Raw genomic sequence first — 17,874 nt, forward strand, 5'->3', positions numbered from 1 at the left:
GTCTTTGTAGTAAAAAACTCTTAAGAGATATATCAACAAGTTGCAGTGTAAATTCTTGGATCTTGATTGAAACAAACTGAAAAATATTTAGGGAAATTTGAACATTGATTGTATATTTGATTTAATCAATGGATTATTTTTATTAGTTATAGTGTTAAAGTGGTGCTATGGTTATGTTTTTAGAGAGTCTTTATGTTTTAGAAATACACACTGCAATATTATGGGTGTAGTGATGTCTCAGGTTTGCTTCAAAATGCAACACTGAGAGAGGAGGATATGTAAAAAAAAAAAAAAAAGAAAAAAAGAAAAAGAACTGATTAATGATGAAGATGGGCGATAGCTATACTGAAATTCAGTCTACTATTGTCTCTTTATAGATGCTGGAATTTATAATGAAAGATTATAATGAAAAGATTATATATGAAAGATTTTAGATAATGAAAGATTTTTTTTAAACTTAAGTTGAAAACTATACTGCCTACGAATGTGGGGTTATTTCAAGATACAAACCAAAACTCACACAGCAGACTTTTATATCTCTTGATGTTAGTTTGCACTATGTAAAATTTGTCTATTTAATACCTGCACACATCTTGAGAGAGAAACTCCTGCATTTTAAATATTGATCTGTTAAGTTAAAACTGAATTATCGGGCTTCCCTGGTGGCGCAGTGGTTGAGAGTCCGCCTGGCGATGCAGGGAACACGGGTTCGTGCCCCGATCCGGGAAGATCCCACATGACGCGGGGCTGGGCCCGTGAGTCATGGCCGCTGAGCCTGCGCTTCCAGAGCCTGTGCTCCGCAACGGGAGAGGCCACAACAGTGAGAGGGCCCGCATACCGCAAAAACAAAAAACAAAAAACTGAATTATCACCTTTTTTTCCATCAGGTAAAAATGTTCGATGGTATTAGTCTAAATCACATCATGGAATACTTTAATATTAATTTCTCTTTGCTTTTTATCTCTATCAGAGTTTCATCCTCACCTGTTTACCATCTCCACTTTCATTTCTGGCCAAATGCAGGAATTAGTTCTCTTGACTTTCATTTTCTAATAATAATTTAGAATTTCTCTTCAGTTCCCATTTATTGTGATTCTTTTCTCCTTTTACTTTCCTATCAGATAGTTTGGCTTGAGTGAATCATAAATGTCTCTAGTTTCAATCCTAAGTTTTTTTTTCTCTATCTCATCTTTAATGAATATACTACCATTTCTCTTTTTTGCATGAAACTGTAGAGTCACTATTGATTTTTCAAAATCTTCACAGTTGTTGACTTCAGCCTCGGTCTGTATTCTGTGATTTTTGTTATTGTCTCAAAACCAGATTTGCCTTTCCAGTGATATTCGGGTTAGACTACTGTTCAGATTACCTGCCCTGAATCAACACCAGATGTTAGGAAAGCTATTTTGAAACTTAAAACCTACCATCAAAGCTGCTTATCACTATTCCTAGAGAATCTACTCACTACTTTTCTCCCTTTTATTTCTGATTCCTATAGATGGAATGCCTTCTTACTTGAAGCCTGTTAATACGAAACCAAGTATTTGTTGTAGCAAATATGTTATTATTCAGGTATATTCATCAACCTTATGACCTAGGTTCTTCCGTGTAACTTTAAACTCATGGAATTTTACTTCAATGCATATCTCTGACACATTGTTTAGCAAAGCAGTTGGGAAGTACTGCTAACCTGCTTAACTACCCAGATATACTGGAGCAGGTATTAATCTCTCTGCTTCCGTTCTCCTTACCTGTTACCTTCTGAACTGGACTCTTTCACCTTATAACTTCTCTGAATGTCATCTCTTTTTCCAGCTTCTGAAAATAGCATAAACTTTTGTTTCTTTTTTGGAACTCTTCTGAAATCTTTCCCATGTTACTTGTTTGATGCTATGGATTCTTCATCAGAATTTAGAGAGCACCTCACACTTTTCTAAAAAAGAGGATATCCTGAACCTTCCTAAATTGACACTTCAGCATTGTAGACTAGAATTGTGGATGGTGTGCTATCACATAGATATGCTCTGTCTGCCTAATATGCGTTTTCAGTTGATTGGGTATTTGCTAAAAGTGGGTAATTTAAATTATCTACCTGCAATTTGATTCTTATAGATCTCTAGTTTTTAGTCTTGTGAGTGGTTAGTATGCATTTAAATGAAACTATGAATTGATATGTAATATAATTTACATTTTTAGTAGTAAGGTATTAAATTCTTACTTTATATAGTTCATGGATATTTGTTACAAAGTGAATGTTGTAGGTTTTAGTACTTTCTCCCATAGTCCATTCAGATTGCAGTGACTGTAGGGAATTTGGTGGTGCCAGTGTTCATAGACAGTTTCCAAAGCATAGTTATGGAAGGGGACACACAAAATCACGCATCCGTGTGATCTGTCCAGATCCTGGGACAGGAAGCCTACTTCACGACAGGGCTAGATTTAAGTCATCTGATGAGGAAGGAGGGGGAACAGTTTTGTCTCAGAAGGGTTACTCTGTTTTTACTTTAGTGACTAAGTTTTCCCAAGAAATTTCTTTCCAGCATTTTATTAACTACTTACCTATCTTTCATCCTGATTACTCTAATTTGGCATATTTGACTATCTAAAGGTTTTAGCAGCTTTCTTTTGTCCCAAATAAGTCATTTAACAAGTTTTTCTGTTTCTTTCCTGCTTCAGTGCATTTGACACCTTTCTGGAACTTCTTTGGCTTCTAAGATATAGTTATTATTCTTGCTCTGAATCTGCTTTCAGGTAATTTCTCTCCTCTTTAGGAGCTATGGTCACTTGTGCCTAGTCAGACTCCTGAGCTTCAGTCTGGGCTGCCTGGGGGGCCATCACATTAATCTGGATGGCTGTCTGGAGGGCCATCCATCTCAAGCATGGACTTGAGATAACATTGTTCAGACCCATGGACTGTTGATTACCGGCCCCTCAAAGGAGAGGCTTCCTTGTTGGTAGAGAACAGGTCAGATACCTGTGTCTGGGGACAAATTGTACATCCAAGGGAATTTCAAGCAAAAGTCAAATGAACAGATGAAGATGAAACAGGCTGTAATTTATTATAAAAATTAGGCCCAGGAAAGAGATGCTTCACAAACCGCCTGAACTGGAGAGAAAGTTCTCACTCTCACAGGGTGCCCGAAGAGGATCAGAAGGAAGCAGAAAAGAGCAGAGGTTGCCAGAGATAGGAAGCAGTGAACCATCAGAATATGAATAAAATAACCATTGCTGCCTTTACGAGACTAACGAAGGAGATTTTTCTGTTTCCGTGATGCCGCATGCCTCCGTGCTCCAGGCGCTCCTCCTTTTCAGCCTCTTGCGTATTTACTACATATTCTCGTGTTTTCTAGTTCCAATGCGACCTCATTCACATCTTCATCACCTAAAGTACCAGTACTCAGAGACTAGCAATCACTTCTCTTCCTGAACGTCTGCTGCCAGGCGCTGTTCTTGGTGCTTTCACATTATTTCATCTTCATCACAAGATCAGTATTATTATCGCTACTTATAGATGAGGCCGTTAAGCAGCCATTTACTCAAGGTCGCACAGCCAGCAATTATGCAACAGGGATCTGAACTTCGGCTTTTCTTCTCAGGTTTGTGATTTTTCCATTTCACCTCAGTATAATGTCCTCTTATCTCCTTCCTGCAGTCTCTCCTCCTGCAGGCTTAATCCTACTTAGAGTTACTCAAATACTGTCTTCTTTGGTACTTCCCTATTCAGAAATGTAGAGTCACTCTGTTGCTTTTCCTCAGTTGTAAATACTGCATTCAAAGCTCTTTTCTACACCTCCCACCTTTTCTTCTGTCCTGTTGCCCTGCTGCCAAGTGGCAGTACTTCACAGAAGTATTGATACTTTCCTTTTGCATTACTAATACCATACAGTGCTCTGCATTTGGAATACTCTTTGCCTTCTATGTCTTCATAGCTTTCCTTCTGATTTGGTTACCTCTCCCACAGATGTTCCATGTTCCTCCTCTCCTAAAAATTCTTGTTCAAACCTTTTGTGATTGAACCCATTTGCTGCTTATTTCTAGATGACATTCCTTCTTCCCTTATAGGCTCGTCTCTTGGTATTCATAGGAGATTAGTTCCAGGACTCCCACAGATACCAAAGTCCATGGATGCTTAACTCTCTTGTATAAAATGGAGTAATATTCTCATATAATCTATGCATATCCTCTCATATACTTTAAATCATCTCTAGATTTCTTATAATACCTACTACAATGTAAATGCCATGTAAATAGTGGCTGGCATGCTGGCAAATGCAAGTTTTGCTTTTTGGAACTTTCTGGAATTTTTTTTCCCCAGACATCTTTGATCCACGGTTGGTTGAGTCTGCAGATTCGAAACCCAGGAATCCACAGGGTCGACTGTATATTCACTGTGTATTGCACTGCTCTGTATTTGCTCTTTGGGTTGTTGCAGTCGTGAATTCTTGCATTATAAACAGCTATTTAAGCTCCTTTCAGGTGGATACTCTTGCCCTTTTGTATTTCACATTACCTCAAAGCACCTGGTAGAATTTTTGATCCAGAGATCATTTAAGCAATACTGACTAACTCAGTCCATTTGAAGTCTGTGTTTTAATCAGATAAAATGAATGGTGTGGTCATGTATAATAATTTAAATCATGGTATTTGCATCCAAAAAAATAGGATAATGATTTTTTTTCACAAAGTTGGTACTTACAAAATCACAGTATACCAAATGGGGTAAAACAGAGCAGTCCCCACACCAAATGCACAGGCTATAATTTGTTTTGCTTAAAAACTGTTGTATTCATCATGCATATGATGACATTTACATATGAAGACATTTGAAATATTTAGATGTTGAAGGGTATCCAGTAGTTTCCCTTTTTCTCACCCTTTTTTCTTTAACACATGAGTCCCACCTATGGCATAAGTTGCCTGGCAAATACAAACTTGTACTAAAACCAAAAGCTGCCCATGGCACCTCTCAGAGATGAGAATTTGAGGGTAATTCTTGGAATTGTGCTAGCCGATTTCAATCCTGTGTTTTCTTTTTTCAGGTTTCCTGAAATGCAGTTTTTCCAACAAGAAAATGTGAGAAAAATTCTTACAGATGTTCTTTTCTGTTATGCTAGAGAAAACGAGCAGTTGCTTTATAAGCAGGTAATGAAAATATCGTACAGGTGGCATCCATTGACTCAGAATTTTCTATACAGCTTGACAAATGATAGAGCAATAATGTAGCCTTTATTGTATCCAAAGTTGCATCATAATAGTAAAGCAATCAAAGAGCTGCTTGTCAGCTGCATGGTGAGAAAGGTAAGCTCATTGACGCACATATGCTTCTTCCTTATTATAAGACATTCCACCAAATTGTCTTCTATGAGGCATTCAATCTTTGCTTTCAACTTTTGAGAGTTTGTTTATAAACAGCATCTTTGAAGGCAATCTAGTAATAAAGCTTTTCAGAGTTGTATATATAAATATTGTTTCTAAGTACAGCATTTATAAATATGTGGCATGTCATGTAGAGGATAATCAAATGTCCTTTTACTCTTCAAAATCTACCAGTAATATAACTGCAGAAAGTTCCTTTAAACTTTCTGAAATTTATATGATATTCTTGTGATCTTGATGTTTAATTCATCTCGTTATTAAAGAAGATTATTGGATTGTGTTTATTCTTTTCAAAGTGTAAATTTTTAATTTAATATATAAAGAAGTATCTAGGTTTGCATTTAACCTTATGGGGTTCCAATAAAAATACGCAAAGTTAGATATTTTTATGTATTTCTCAAAATGCATATTAAGTCAGAATTCAAACTATATTAATAAATTCTCCAACAATCCAAAGTTATGACATCCAACTGATGACAACCCAAATTCGGTGTAATATAACAGAAAACATCTGCATGGTGAGAGCAGTGTATTTAATTTGAGATAGACTTAATTTGTTTAAAGATAATAAATCAAGTCATATTACAGTTGTCCTAAATAATGTATTTGTTATTGTGTACATAGAATATCCAAGGGAACTAATTTTATCTTAGTTTCGATACTAATAATATGTCTTTATATTAATTACATGGTGACATTTAGCTTTTAGAATGGGAAATGGAAAAATATATCCTACTCATAATGGCAACCAAAACTATAAAATGTCTAAAAATAAATGTAATTATATAGAATCAAAAGCTATATGAAGAAAACTATAAATGTTATTGGAGCAAGAGTTGAATAAATAGAAAAGTGATAACGTGTTTTTAGGTGGGAAGACATTAAGTAAAAATATTACTTCTTCCCAAATTAATATATAAATGTGTTATCATTCCATTGATAGTCTAAGTGAGAGATATGGTTTTTAAAAACCAGGCACAGTGATTTTAAATTTTACACCAAGAAGCTTTATAGTCATTTTAATGGTGATGATACAGCTTAGTGGTTAAGATCACTGGCTTTAGACTCGGATCCCTTGATTTGAATCTCGGCTCCAACACTTTAAGTAGCTACCTTGTCTTAGACAATATACACATGTAACTTTTCTAATCCTTAGTTTCGTTGATGAGGGCAATAATAGTATTGACTTTGTAGAGTTAAAAACATGTAGTGCTCATTATGAGTTCATGTTGGTAGCTGTGATGGTGATCATTGCTACAGTCAGTATTAAATATGTTGGAGCTGCCACAGAATTCAGGGGAAGGGGAGAATGGCACAGGGAGATCTGAAAACTGTTGTAAATGTTCTGTGATCAAACCAATGTGACAGTAATGTGGGAACTGAGAAAATAGATCAGTGGAACAAGCTAAGAACAGGTTCAGTTGTACATGAGATCTTCATATAAGATAGGACGTTTTCTTTCAATGGGAAAAGGATATTGACATGCTGTATTTGGCTTTCTATCTAAAAAAGATTATATTATACCATTATTGGGAGAAGAAATTCCAGATGGAGTAAAAATATAATTATAAAAACTAAAATTACATAAAAATTCTGGAAAAAACATTTAGGAGAACTTTTTTTTATAATCTCAGGGTAGGAAAGGTCTTCCCAAGCAAGACAGGCTATTCAGGTCAGATATAACGTGCAAAGACCAAAAACAAACCAAAAAGGAGACTGGGAGAAAATAAATCTCAATCAGTATATCAGGATTTTTTGGAAGCACATAACAGAAAATTCCATTCAGAATGACTTACAGTCTAAGGACGTTATTAACACACTTTGCAAGAAGTCTGGGGGCAGAATGTTTCCACAGCATTTGTTAGTTCAGTACCTCAGGCTCTTCACCAGTGATCCAGGTTTATTTCTGTTTTTCTCTTCTCCTCTTCTCATTGTGTTGGCTTTTGTCATCAAGCCTGTCTCCTCAGTGTGCCCTCTTCTCTTTCAAATATTTGGAAATATCTCACAGTAAAAGATTTGATGATAACGAATCAAGTCGGAATAAAATTATCCCAAGTTATACATTTGTTTCCTCTTTTTCTTTTGAGAAAGAAAAATCTAGATTCAGGAAATCTTATAATAATGGAAGCAAGTTCCACGGACAAGGAACCAAAACATCGTAACTGCACCATCCACCGTTTGTGAGGCACGCAGCCCACTGCGTTTGTGAGGAAGCCTATAAACAGACCAGACTCTTGATCATTTAGACAAAGCCTATCAATTACTGAATAGGAAAGTATTATTAATTTACTCCTGTGTATCACTTTCTAACAGGGAGTAATTTAAATCGTAAGATTTAAATTACTCCCTGTTAATGTTAAAAATTCTATAGATTCTTTACGTAGGAAGAATCCCTTGCTGTAAAAGGACTGAATATTTTAGCCAGATCAAATTTAAGAAAAAACCTTAAGTTTCATCACAAGCTGCTAAAGCTATTATTTTGTACTAGGTGACACCCCGTTTAACATCGACCATATTGTTAATAGTTATGGGATTTTATTGAATTAATGAGACTGTTATCATGTAGTAGAATGTCTTGCTGAGTTAATTGAAACTGCAGAGATTATATAAATGGTATTAATGAACTTTGACTGCCTGATGCCTCAGCTTTAATAAAGACTGCTTGGTGGGCTAAATGAACACAGGCAGATAAAAGAACACGTTCAATTTTGTGAGCCTACAGGCTGTTGATGAGGAAAACTTTGCTACCTTTCTTTTCAACTGGCATGAGTTTGGAGTGCAGTGACTACTGAGGATCCAGCAGGGAAAAAGGCTGTAAGCAAGCAGAAACGCTAATGGTGTGGATGGACGCAAAATACACATTTTGGGAACGAAGAAGTGTACCGACAATACATTCTTTTTCATTATGCTTTGTCAGATTTACAGCATATTGAATTTATGATCATTCTTTCCAGATAGTTCTCTTTTCCTTTAAAGATGTCTGTTTGCTTGCCACTTGTAATTATTAATCAGGTTTTTACTAGTCTAGAATTGAGAGTAAAACCAGTAATCTCTTACAAGTCTATTCGAGAAAAATATCCCTAGTTTGGTTGGAAGTCAACACTGAATGTGTAAAAGATTGTCTTAATGGTATTCAGGGGACTCTTAATTTCCATTATACAAAAAGCACTTATTTATTGATGGGAAATATTGAAATATAATTCAGGATGATTCTTTTCCATTTCTCATCTTATCGTAGTTCAGCTTTTACCCTTGTGTTGATAAATGAAATATCTACCCCTCACTATATTGAGTGGAAGCTATTTCATTCATTCAGTCACTATGCAGTGAGCACCTTGTATGTGCCAAGCCTGTAGGAGGAGCTGGGTTTGTCTATGTATGTATGTACATACATATACATATATGTATCACTTGTCCCAGTTTATAACCTACAGTACTTCTGTGCTCATTTTATTATTGTGTGTCTTGCTGTTTAGACTGCAGGCTCCATAATGGTCAGGAGTTTGCCCACTCCACTCACTTTTGTGTTACCAGCACGTCTTAGGTAGTTAATAGATAATTTTTGGAATAAATGAAGGTGAATGATGCATGAGCAAAATCTGGAGAAAGGAGTGTCACAGAAACTAGAGGGAAGAGAATGTTCAGGGAACGTGAGAAGATACATTTAGGCAAGAACCTTTTCGTATTAAACCAGCCTTAATTAGTTAGAAAGCATACTGCAGGGAAGAGTTCTATTCAGAAGATCTCTGCCGCCACCACCACCAACACCAACACCCAAAGCCTAGTAAGAAACCTAATAAAAACTATGCAGTTCCACATATTTTTGGATTGGAAGATCTGGTGTTCTTAAAGAAGTCTGTTTTCTTCAAGTTAATTTTAATGCAATGGCAATAAAAATTGCAGTATTTTGTTTAGCATTTTATGTAACTAAATTACATTTTCATTTGGATGAAAAGATGTTAGAATAGGCAAGATAATTTTGAGAAAAAGAATAGAAAATATGGGGAAATGGAGTATTTTACAGCTCAAGACATTACAGTAGTAAAGTTCCTGTTAAGAGTATATAAACCAATGGAATACCAGTAAAAACTCAGAAAAAATGAGAGCTAAATATTCAGCTTATGATAAAGATGACATTTCAGAACTCTTGGGAGAAGATGGATTATTCAATAATTGGTGATTATTCAATAAATTAGTTTAACACTTTGGGAAGGAAAAATACATATTATTCTTCAGGGCAAAATTAAATACCAGGTGGGTAAAGAATTAGCTGTAAAAAAGGAACCTGTATATTTAATCTAATCTCAATATGAGGAAGGTCTTTTTGCCATAAAAGCAAAATAAGAAATCATGAAAGATGATTTATTGATTTGACTGTTTTAAAGTATACAGCTTTACTATGACATAATCAAAATTAAAAGGCAAGTTATAAACATGGGAAAGTATTTGTAACAAAAATAACTAAGGGTTAATTTCCTGAATTGCTGAAGAACTATTACAAATCATCAGGAGAAGGGAGACTCTTCATTAGGAGAAAATGGGCAATTCATTAAATAAAAATGACCACTGAAATGTTTGTCTTCAACCTCACTAGCATTTAAATAAGTTAAAACAACTATTTGACTGTAGAATTTGACAGGATTTTTAAAAAACACTACAAATAAAGATGAGGGTATGTGAAATGGTGATTTTTATGCCCTAAAGTGAGGGAATTATTTCTAAAGGGCAGGTTAATTGTATATATCAAATGTCTTATTAGCTCATTTACCCAGAAATTTTACTTCTTGGGACTTTATCCTAAGGAAATTATCAGAAATAAGCAAAAAAGATTACTGCAAAGATATCTATCACAGTTTTAATTTTTCTTTCTTTTCTCTTTTGGCCTTCCTTCCCTTCCTTCCTGCCTTCCCTCCTTCCTTTTTTTTTGTTTTTTTTTGTTTTAGATATTCTGTAGTTCTGTGCAGTAAGTAACTATTACTTTCATGATTAAAATTATGTCACTTGGTCTTTGGAATAATTTGAGATTATTTTAGAAGAATAAACCCCTCATAATGATTTTAAAGCACATTAGCAAAACTTAATTCCATTCTTTGTGGGTGTGTACCAAGTTCTTCTAAGGCATAGTCTTTTCAAGATTTGTTTAGTAGGAGACGGTCACCTAAAAAGATTGAAGTGATGTGTGGTAATTTGTCCCAAATCACAAGTAAATTGTCAATGGGTCATAAATAATTTTGTAAAAAGTGTAATTAAGTCCTTCTCATTCAAGGCTAGTGATAACTTATAAATGAACTCTGACAGAGTTTCCTTTTGTATTACTTTATGATAGTAACTAGCGTCCTACGAACAGCACAGAGCTGCCAGACCGTGCAGAGGTCCGTGTGGCTGTCCTTCCATCACAGGAGATTCCCTCTAATCCCATCAGCAAAAACTCTGTCTTCTCTCGGCTTCAGTATTTTATTGTTATTTCTTGTAGAAGCGGGGTTTTGTCTTCTTTTTTTGTAAAAGATCATCGTAGGCAAAAGGAAAATAGTGACACACCTTAAGAGGCAGAAAAGAGTACAATCCATTTTTAACTTGCGAAAATATGTTTTTGATGCCTAAGTAGGGAAAAAAATCTCAGCTAACAAGGCGGGTCACTGATGTGGAATATCTTATTTCCTCACAAGAATGGATAAATAATGGATTTTTATAATACCCTTTGAAAGGCAACTAAGTAACCAATATACCTTTTTGTTTCTATGCCTATGTATGTAATCCACAGGTGAACACGATATAAGGAAAAAGAAAGTTGTATTGGTGAAATCACTAAGTGAATTGAAAAGTAACCTTATCGTTGAAGTAGACAGGAAAAAAAATTATGGCCATCTTGGCTTAAACATGTTGAAAATCGTACTTTAAAAACTTTGTTTTCTCTCATACCTGCTAAAGGTTGTTTCTTTTATTATCCAGCATTTCCAGCTAGCTGACTTCAGCTCTTCCTAAATCTACAGACATCCTAATTTTGAGCCATTATATAATGAAAACATTGGATGTAATTTCCTTAGGTCTACAGTTCTTAGTTGCCCTTCTTACTGCAGATCTTTACACTGTAGCATATGATTATAATTTGCATACATGAAATTCATATTTATGAGTACACATCCTGAAGCAACTGACAGGTGCAAGGTTGTCTACCGTGCCGATTTATTGTTTGTTGTGTCATTTAAAAGAGAACTGCTCTCCATGTTTTAAAGAAGAATACCTGCTGTGGTAGAATTGGAGTCAAGTTCTAAAACTAGATAAAATCTCACTTTGTAGGTTTTTATGTTTATGCTCTTCTGTATAATACGAAAATGCCTGGGGCGGGGATCAGCTGCAGAGGCTTTTAGCTGAGCCCGTCTGTCCACCAGCGGAGTCTGGACATGCCCCCGTCCCTTTCTCTGGCTCTATTTCAGGGCATGCACGAGCTGTTGGCTCCAATGGTCTTCACCCTCCACTGTGACCACCAAGCCTTTCTTCATGCCAGTGAGTCTGCACAGCCAAGGCAAGTTTGTATATGAGCTCCATCTATTTTGTCAGCCCTGCTGTAATCCTTTTTTAACCTCAACACCTTTTATATTGAAGGTATTTTGTAAATTGTAAACATTTGGTTGTGTTTCATGTGACTGATGATTAATTCCGCTTAATAACTGTAATCCCATTTCAGCTATGGGGCAAACTTGGAATTCTAAATATCTTTGCAAGTCTTAGAGCTGTACCAAAGGAAGACATGTAACTGATGGATCAAGAAGAGGACATTTTTGTTGTAATGGCAAAGTGCTGATGATTTTTAATATTCATACGTTCTATCCTCCAGTGGCCCATTCTTTCACAGTAAGCTGTAAGAGAACCTTATGTGTGAGATATTTTGTCCTCACCAGACTCAGTTCAGTTCATAAATAGAACAGTCCCCCAAAGAACCCCAGTATAAAGAAACAAAATGACTTCTCATGTTTTTGAGATACAATTACTGAAGTTATTTGCCGAGATAATAAATTAGTGTATCTTGTATTTAACTTAGGCCGATTGTTAGAATTTATTTTCTAACTTAAGATACCCTAACTAGATGGGCCAGAGAGGCAGCCGGGAAGCATCTTGGGAATGGAGAGCTGAGGGATTATAAAACTTCCTCAGGAATATTCCACAGGCTAGCCTCTCTCTGTGCCGAAAACAACGGATTAACATATACTATTTCATGTGTTTATCTATATGATCTTTATTCATCAAATGTAGCCATCCATTTTGCTGAACATATATTAGGGCATTTGTCAAATCAACTTTTGTTTACTATATTATAGATTAGTGTCTTCTAGTTCCTTTGAGTTTTTCTAATTATACTAAATTTATTGGATCTGACTATAGTAACCATATCTTAGTTGCTGTTGCCTCAGTTATTCTGAAGTATGATAAGGTTGCAGTTAGTATTGGGATCCTGTTTTCATGCCAGTTTTATCTTTTTAAAAGCACATGTGCAGAATATACTCCATAGGAAAGTATACACGATTGCAAATTGCTTTTTAAAAAAATAGCTTTTAAATGAGTTCTACATGCTTCTCTAACTGTTTCAATCCTTTATAAAGTAAAAGCAGCACGAAAATAGATTTGGAAGAGTTGCTGTCACTGATTAATTGATGTTAAAACATAATAAAAATAGAAGCCATTGAAAGAAAATAAATTACTGTTATAATATGGGATATTTGACCAGTAACTATATATTTTTTTGTTTCGTTTTGGACAAGTGATAGATTGTGGAATAATCAGTTGATTCTAGATCAGTCACATTCAAGGAATGTATTGTCACATTCAGTTTTGTTATTTGGAATAATTAGATAGTTGCCTCATTGTGGTACAGACAGGCAGCTAATTTGTTTTTGATCTTTATAGAAAGAAATGATTTCGTTTGTTAACGGAGTTGCTCTTTTTATTGAAAAAAGGCTAACTCTTTTTCATTTACACATTATATGAAAGTTGGCTTATGAGCATAGAATAAGGCAACCTCTGCATCTCCTTCAGTTAAAAATTTACACATTCTGATTGATTGTATCGCTTTTTTAAGTGAGGAAATGAAAACTCTCTTGAACCCTGAGTATCTGGAACATGATGCCTAGTAAGTACAAAAACTTTCTGTTTTTATTTTTTTACGCCATTTTTACTTTAATGAAGATTTAACATTGGCGTTATATTATTTTTCTAATTTTTAGTGCAATGTTCTCACAACTTATGGAAACTGCTGAACCTTGGTTTTCTACTTTTGAGCATGATGGTCAAAAGGTAAATCTTACAGTACAGATCTTTTCAATATATTTGAGGGAACAAATGATTTTAGTAACAACATATAATCAGAATAAAAGCCATTATTATCACTATAAAAAAATGAAAATATGAAGATACCTGTGGAGTAAGTTTGAACTGGGGGTCTAAATCATATCTCTAATTATTGACAGATTTACAAAGGTAATATAAACTTTTTCATATAAATAAATAGAAACTTTCTTTTATATGTGCGTATATTTTGCATGCAATATAATTTCATAAAAACTATTATAAACTTTGAATGAAAAGAGTATTTATCTACTTGATCTGTGCTGTCCTGGTGAGTTGATAGGCACGGAAGTATGTAGATAAACTCTGTGTCAAATAGGTTGTTTTGCTTTTACTAATGCATCACTAAATTGAATTTATATGTTTAGCATCAATACCATTTATCCTTACTCTCTCTTACCCTTATTCTTTTTTTTTTCCTAATAATTTTTATTGGAATATAGTTGATTTACAATGTTGTGTTAGTTTCAGGTGTACAGCAAAGTGAATCAGTTATACGTATACATATATCCACTCTTTTTTAGATTCTTTTCCCATATAGGCCGTTACAGAGTATTGAGTAGAGTTCCCTGTGCTAGACAGTAGGTCCTTATTAGTTATCTATTTCATGTATAGTAGTGTGATTATGTCAATCCCAATCTCCCAATTTATCCCTACCCCCCAACACCTCCTGTAACCATAAGTTTGTTTTCTACATCTGTAACTCTATTGCTGTTTTGTAGATAAATTCATTTGTACCCTTTTTTAAGATTCTGCATATAAGTGATATCATATGATATTTTTCTTTCTCTCTCTTACTTGACTCATATGACAATGTCTAGGTCCAGTTTCATTCTTTTTTATGGCTGAGTAATATTCCATTGTGTATATGTACCACATCTTTATCCACTCCTTTGTTGATGGACATTTAGGTTGCTTCCATGTCCTGGCTTTTGTAAATAGTGTTGCTGTGAACATTAGGGTGCATGTGTCTTTTTGAATTAGAGCTTTCTCTGGATATATGCGCAGGATTGGGATTGCTGGATCCCATGGTAATTCTATTTTTAGTTTTTTAAGGAACCTTCATACCGTTCTCCGTAGTGGCGGTACCAATTTACATTCCCACCAACAGGGTAGGAGGGTTCCCTCTTACCCTTATTCTTTAACTATAATTTTTATTGTGAAATAATTAGCATACCGTAACATTCACCTTTTTAAAGTGTACAATTTATTGGGTTTTAGTATATTCACAAGGTTGTGCAAATGTCCCCACTATCTAATTTCAAAGCATTTTCAACACCCTAAAAGGAAATCCTTTTAGTCCCATTAGCAGTCACTCCCCATTTCCCCCTCCCTAGAGCCTTGGGCATCACTAATCTACTTTCTGTTCCTTTGGACTTGCCTATTCTGGACATTTCATATAAATGGAATCATACAATATGTGACCTTTTGTGACTGACTTTTTTCACTTAGCATAATGTTTTCACTGTTCATTCATGTTGTGGCATGTGTCAGTACTTCATCCCTTTTCAGGGCTAAATAATGTTTCATTGCATAGATATATGCCACATTTTGTTTTTCCATACCTCAGTTGGTGACGTTTGGGTTCTTTTCACTTTTTGACTATTAAGAATAATGTTGTGGGCTTCCCTGATGGCGCAGTGGTTGAGAGTCCACCTGCCGATGCAGGGAACACGGGTTCGTGCCCCGGTCCGGGAAGATCCCACATGCTGCGGAGCGGTTAGGCCCGTGAGCCATGGCCGCTGAGCCTGCGCGTCCAGAGCCTGTGCTCCGCAACGGGAGAGGCCACAACAGTGAGAGGCCTGCGTACCGCAAAACAAAACAAAACAAAACAAAAACAAACAAACAAACAAAAAAGAATAATGTTGCTAGGAACATTTGTATACAAACTTTTATGTGAACATATGTTTTCAGTTCTCTTGGCATATCTGTAGGAGTGGTATTGCCGAATTAACTGTTATTTTAAACAACCATATATGCTAACTTAGAGATCATTTATTGGAAAAATTGCAAATTATTCTGGCAAGGGCTGTTGTTAAGAGTTTTTGGTATATTATTTTCTATATGACTAATTTATTTTATGTTAGTATAATTGAATGAGTTCTAGTTAGAGACCACGTATTACTCAGTCCCTTCACTCCGTCTCTTAGCAAATGAGATGGATAACTAATGCTTTTTATGCCTTTGGCCGAGGTCAGGGCGAACTACTGCCTGCAGGCCCATTTGGCCTGCCATCTGTTTTTGTAAGGCTTGTGAGTTAAAAATGGCTTTTACATTATTAAATGGTTGAAAAAAATATCAAAAGAGGAATAGTATTTGGTGACATGCAGATTATATAGAATGCAAATTTCCATGTCCATAAAAAAAGTTTGGTGGGGATACAGCCATGCCTACTTGTTTACTTACTGTCTTCGGCTGCTTTCTCGTTACAAAGGCAGAGCTGGGTGGTTGCAGCACAGACTGTATGACCTGGAAGGTCTCAAATGTTTACCATCTGGCTCTTTCTAGAGAAAGTTTGTCTACCCCGAGCTTAGGTGATAAAGTCTTACTCCAGCTGTATATCACCATGCTCCATTCCGTAAGGGTTATTACAGGGGAAGTTTGCTGTAAGCATGTGTGATGAACAGTAGCTCTATTTTCTCAGCAGGTGATCTGATGGAGTCATAGACTTATGTGAACATCAGATTCTGAGCAGAGTTTTTGAAGACATTTAATTAACAGGCCTCATGATCGTTTTACGCAGTGGTCATTTTGTATTTTATAACTGATTCACAGCATCTGAGAAACTGAATGGTAAAAATGAGAGGGCTGCCAGTTTTTACTTTTACTTATTCATATTGCTTTCACTGAATCATGTCATGAGAATGGTAAGACAACACAAAGACATTTATTTTATCAAAGAACACATAGATGTGACCTCTGAGAATTTATATTATCTGTGTGTATCAGTGCATAATATATTCCTAAAAAGCGTATCTAGTGAATCCCTTTTTCATCCTCCCTTTTTGTTCTTTTTCATGATTCGATCATCGTTTTAAAAAGAAGTTCGAGAAATTAATGTATCACTCCATCATGCAGGTCTTCTAGTTCCCCAGAAAATTCAGTCATATCACTGTGCATGCTGGCTAGTTTAGCGACGTACTTTTTGTAATAAGACTTTCTTGATGAAGGAAGCAGTGTGTTGGTTTACATAATGGTGTGAAATCATTATCTTGCTGCATTGTTCAGTCTGTGGCCTGGCAATGATCTGTAGAACACACTTTGCGTACCACTAATAAGTGGTTAGAAAAGTTTTCTAGTTTTATCGGTAGTTGTGGCTGTCTTATTTGATCATATATGTTATATGCAAGTAGCATTCTTTGTAATAAGAAATCCTGAAGATAAGGAAGTGTTTTACATTAACTCTGTCTTCACTGTTTTTGATTTTTTACTGTTAGATAAGCTGTGCTGTTTAGCATCAAGTGATCAGAAACATTACTTTCAGGTTTTTTAAGTTTAAGAGATTTTACTATAAAGTATTCTGAGCTCAGGGGAAATCCTTTTAAGTTAAAGCATCCTGTTATTTGAAGAGAGTACTAGATGTTACAAAATCAGAAAAAGGTGTTTTGGATGTACTATTTTTCTAATAAATGAGCACAATATAGAGGTTTCCCTTTCTCCTGTCTATACAAATTAACAAAAATGAATTGAGCCCTAAAGATTAATATGGTCTTATGTCCTTTGGACCTAAATACTCTAGGGCAGACACAGTAGGAAGTCCAAAGGGCTGCTTTTCTTTTTTAAGACTTGAAATGATCCTGGACAGACAGATGGAGCCCCTTCTCCCTGGACTGACACAGGACCCTCCCCTCCTCTCTTCTGTGCTTTCTACCAGCCTGATTAGTCACAGCTCTCACACAGAATTCAGAGCTTTTTTTCCCTCCAAATGATGAGGGCAAGAGCTTACCTTTTTTATCTTTATGCCCCTGAATGCGGTCCAGTGACAAAAAGATGTTATTCCTTTCAGAGATCTCACAGTTTAGGAGGAAGACAAGTAGAAACACATACTGTGGGAGCAGAGAAGAGGATAATGAACTAGACCTGGCACTTGAGCCAAATCTTAAAATACACATGGGGGTTCCTCAGTGGGGAGGGGATATTTCAGGTAAAAGAATGGCA

General features: G+C 35.6%; 1 protein-coding gene across 3 annotated transcripts in view; it reads left to right on the plus strand.

The window, feature by feature from the left end:
* The window catches only part of TBC1D5 (TBC1 domain family member 5), a 530,340-nt gene that overhangs the window by 306,634 nt on the left and 205,832 nt on the right, over window positions 1-17,874 (plus strand). For all 3 annotated transcript variants that reach the window (XM_024747581.1, XM_024747573.1, XM_024747583.1), the window contains 4 exons: window positions 5,040-5,142; window positions 11,811-11,899; window positions 13,451-13,501; window positions 13,596-13,665. In XM_024747581.1, coding sequence (XP_024603349.1) covers window positions 5,040-5,142; window positions 11,811-11,899; window positions 13,451-13,501; window positions 13,596-13,665 — 313 coding nt within the window. The remainder of the gene's footprint in view (window positions 1-5,039; window positions 5,143-11,810; window positions 11,900-13,450; window positions 13,502-13,595; window positions 13,666-17,874) is intronic.

Source organism: Neophocaena asiaeorientalis, unplaced genomic scaffold, assembly GCF_003031525.2.
Source record: "Neophocaena asiaeorientalis asiaeorientalis breed wild unplaced genomic scaffold, Neophocaena_asiaeorientalis_V1.1 scaffold33, whole genome shotgun sequence".
Classification (NCBI taxonomy): domain Eukaryota; kingdom Metazoa; phylum Chordata; class Mammalia; order Artiodactyla; family Phocoenidae; genus Neophocaena; species Neophocaena asiaeorientalis.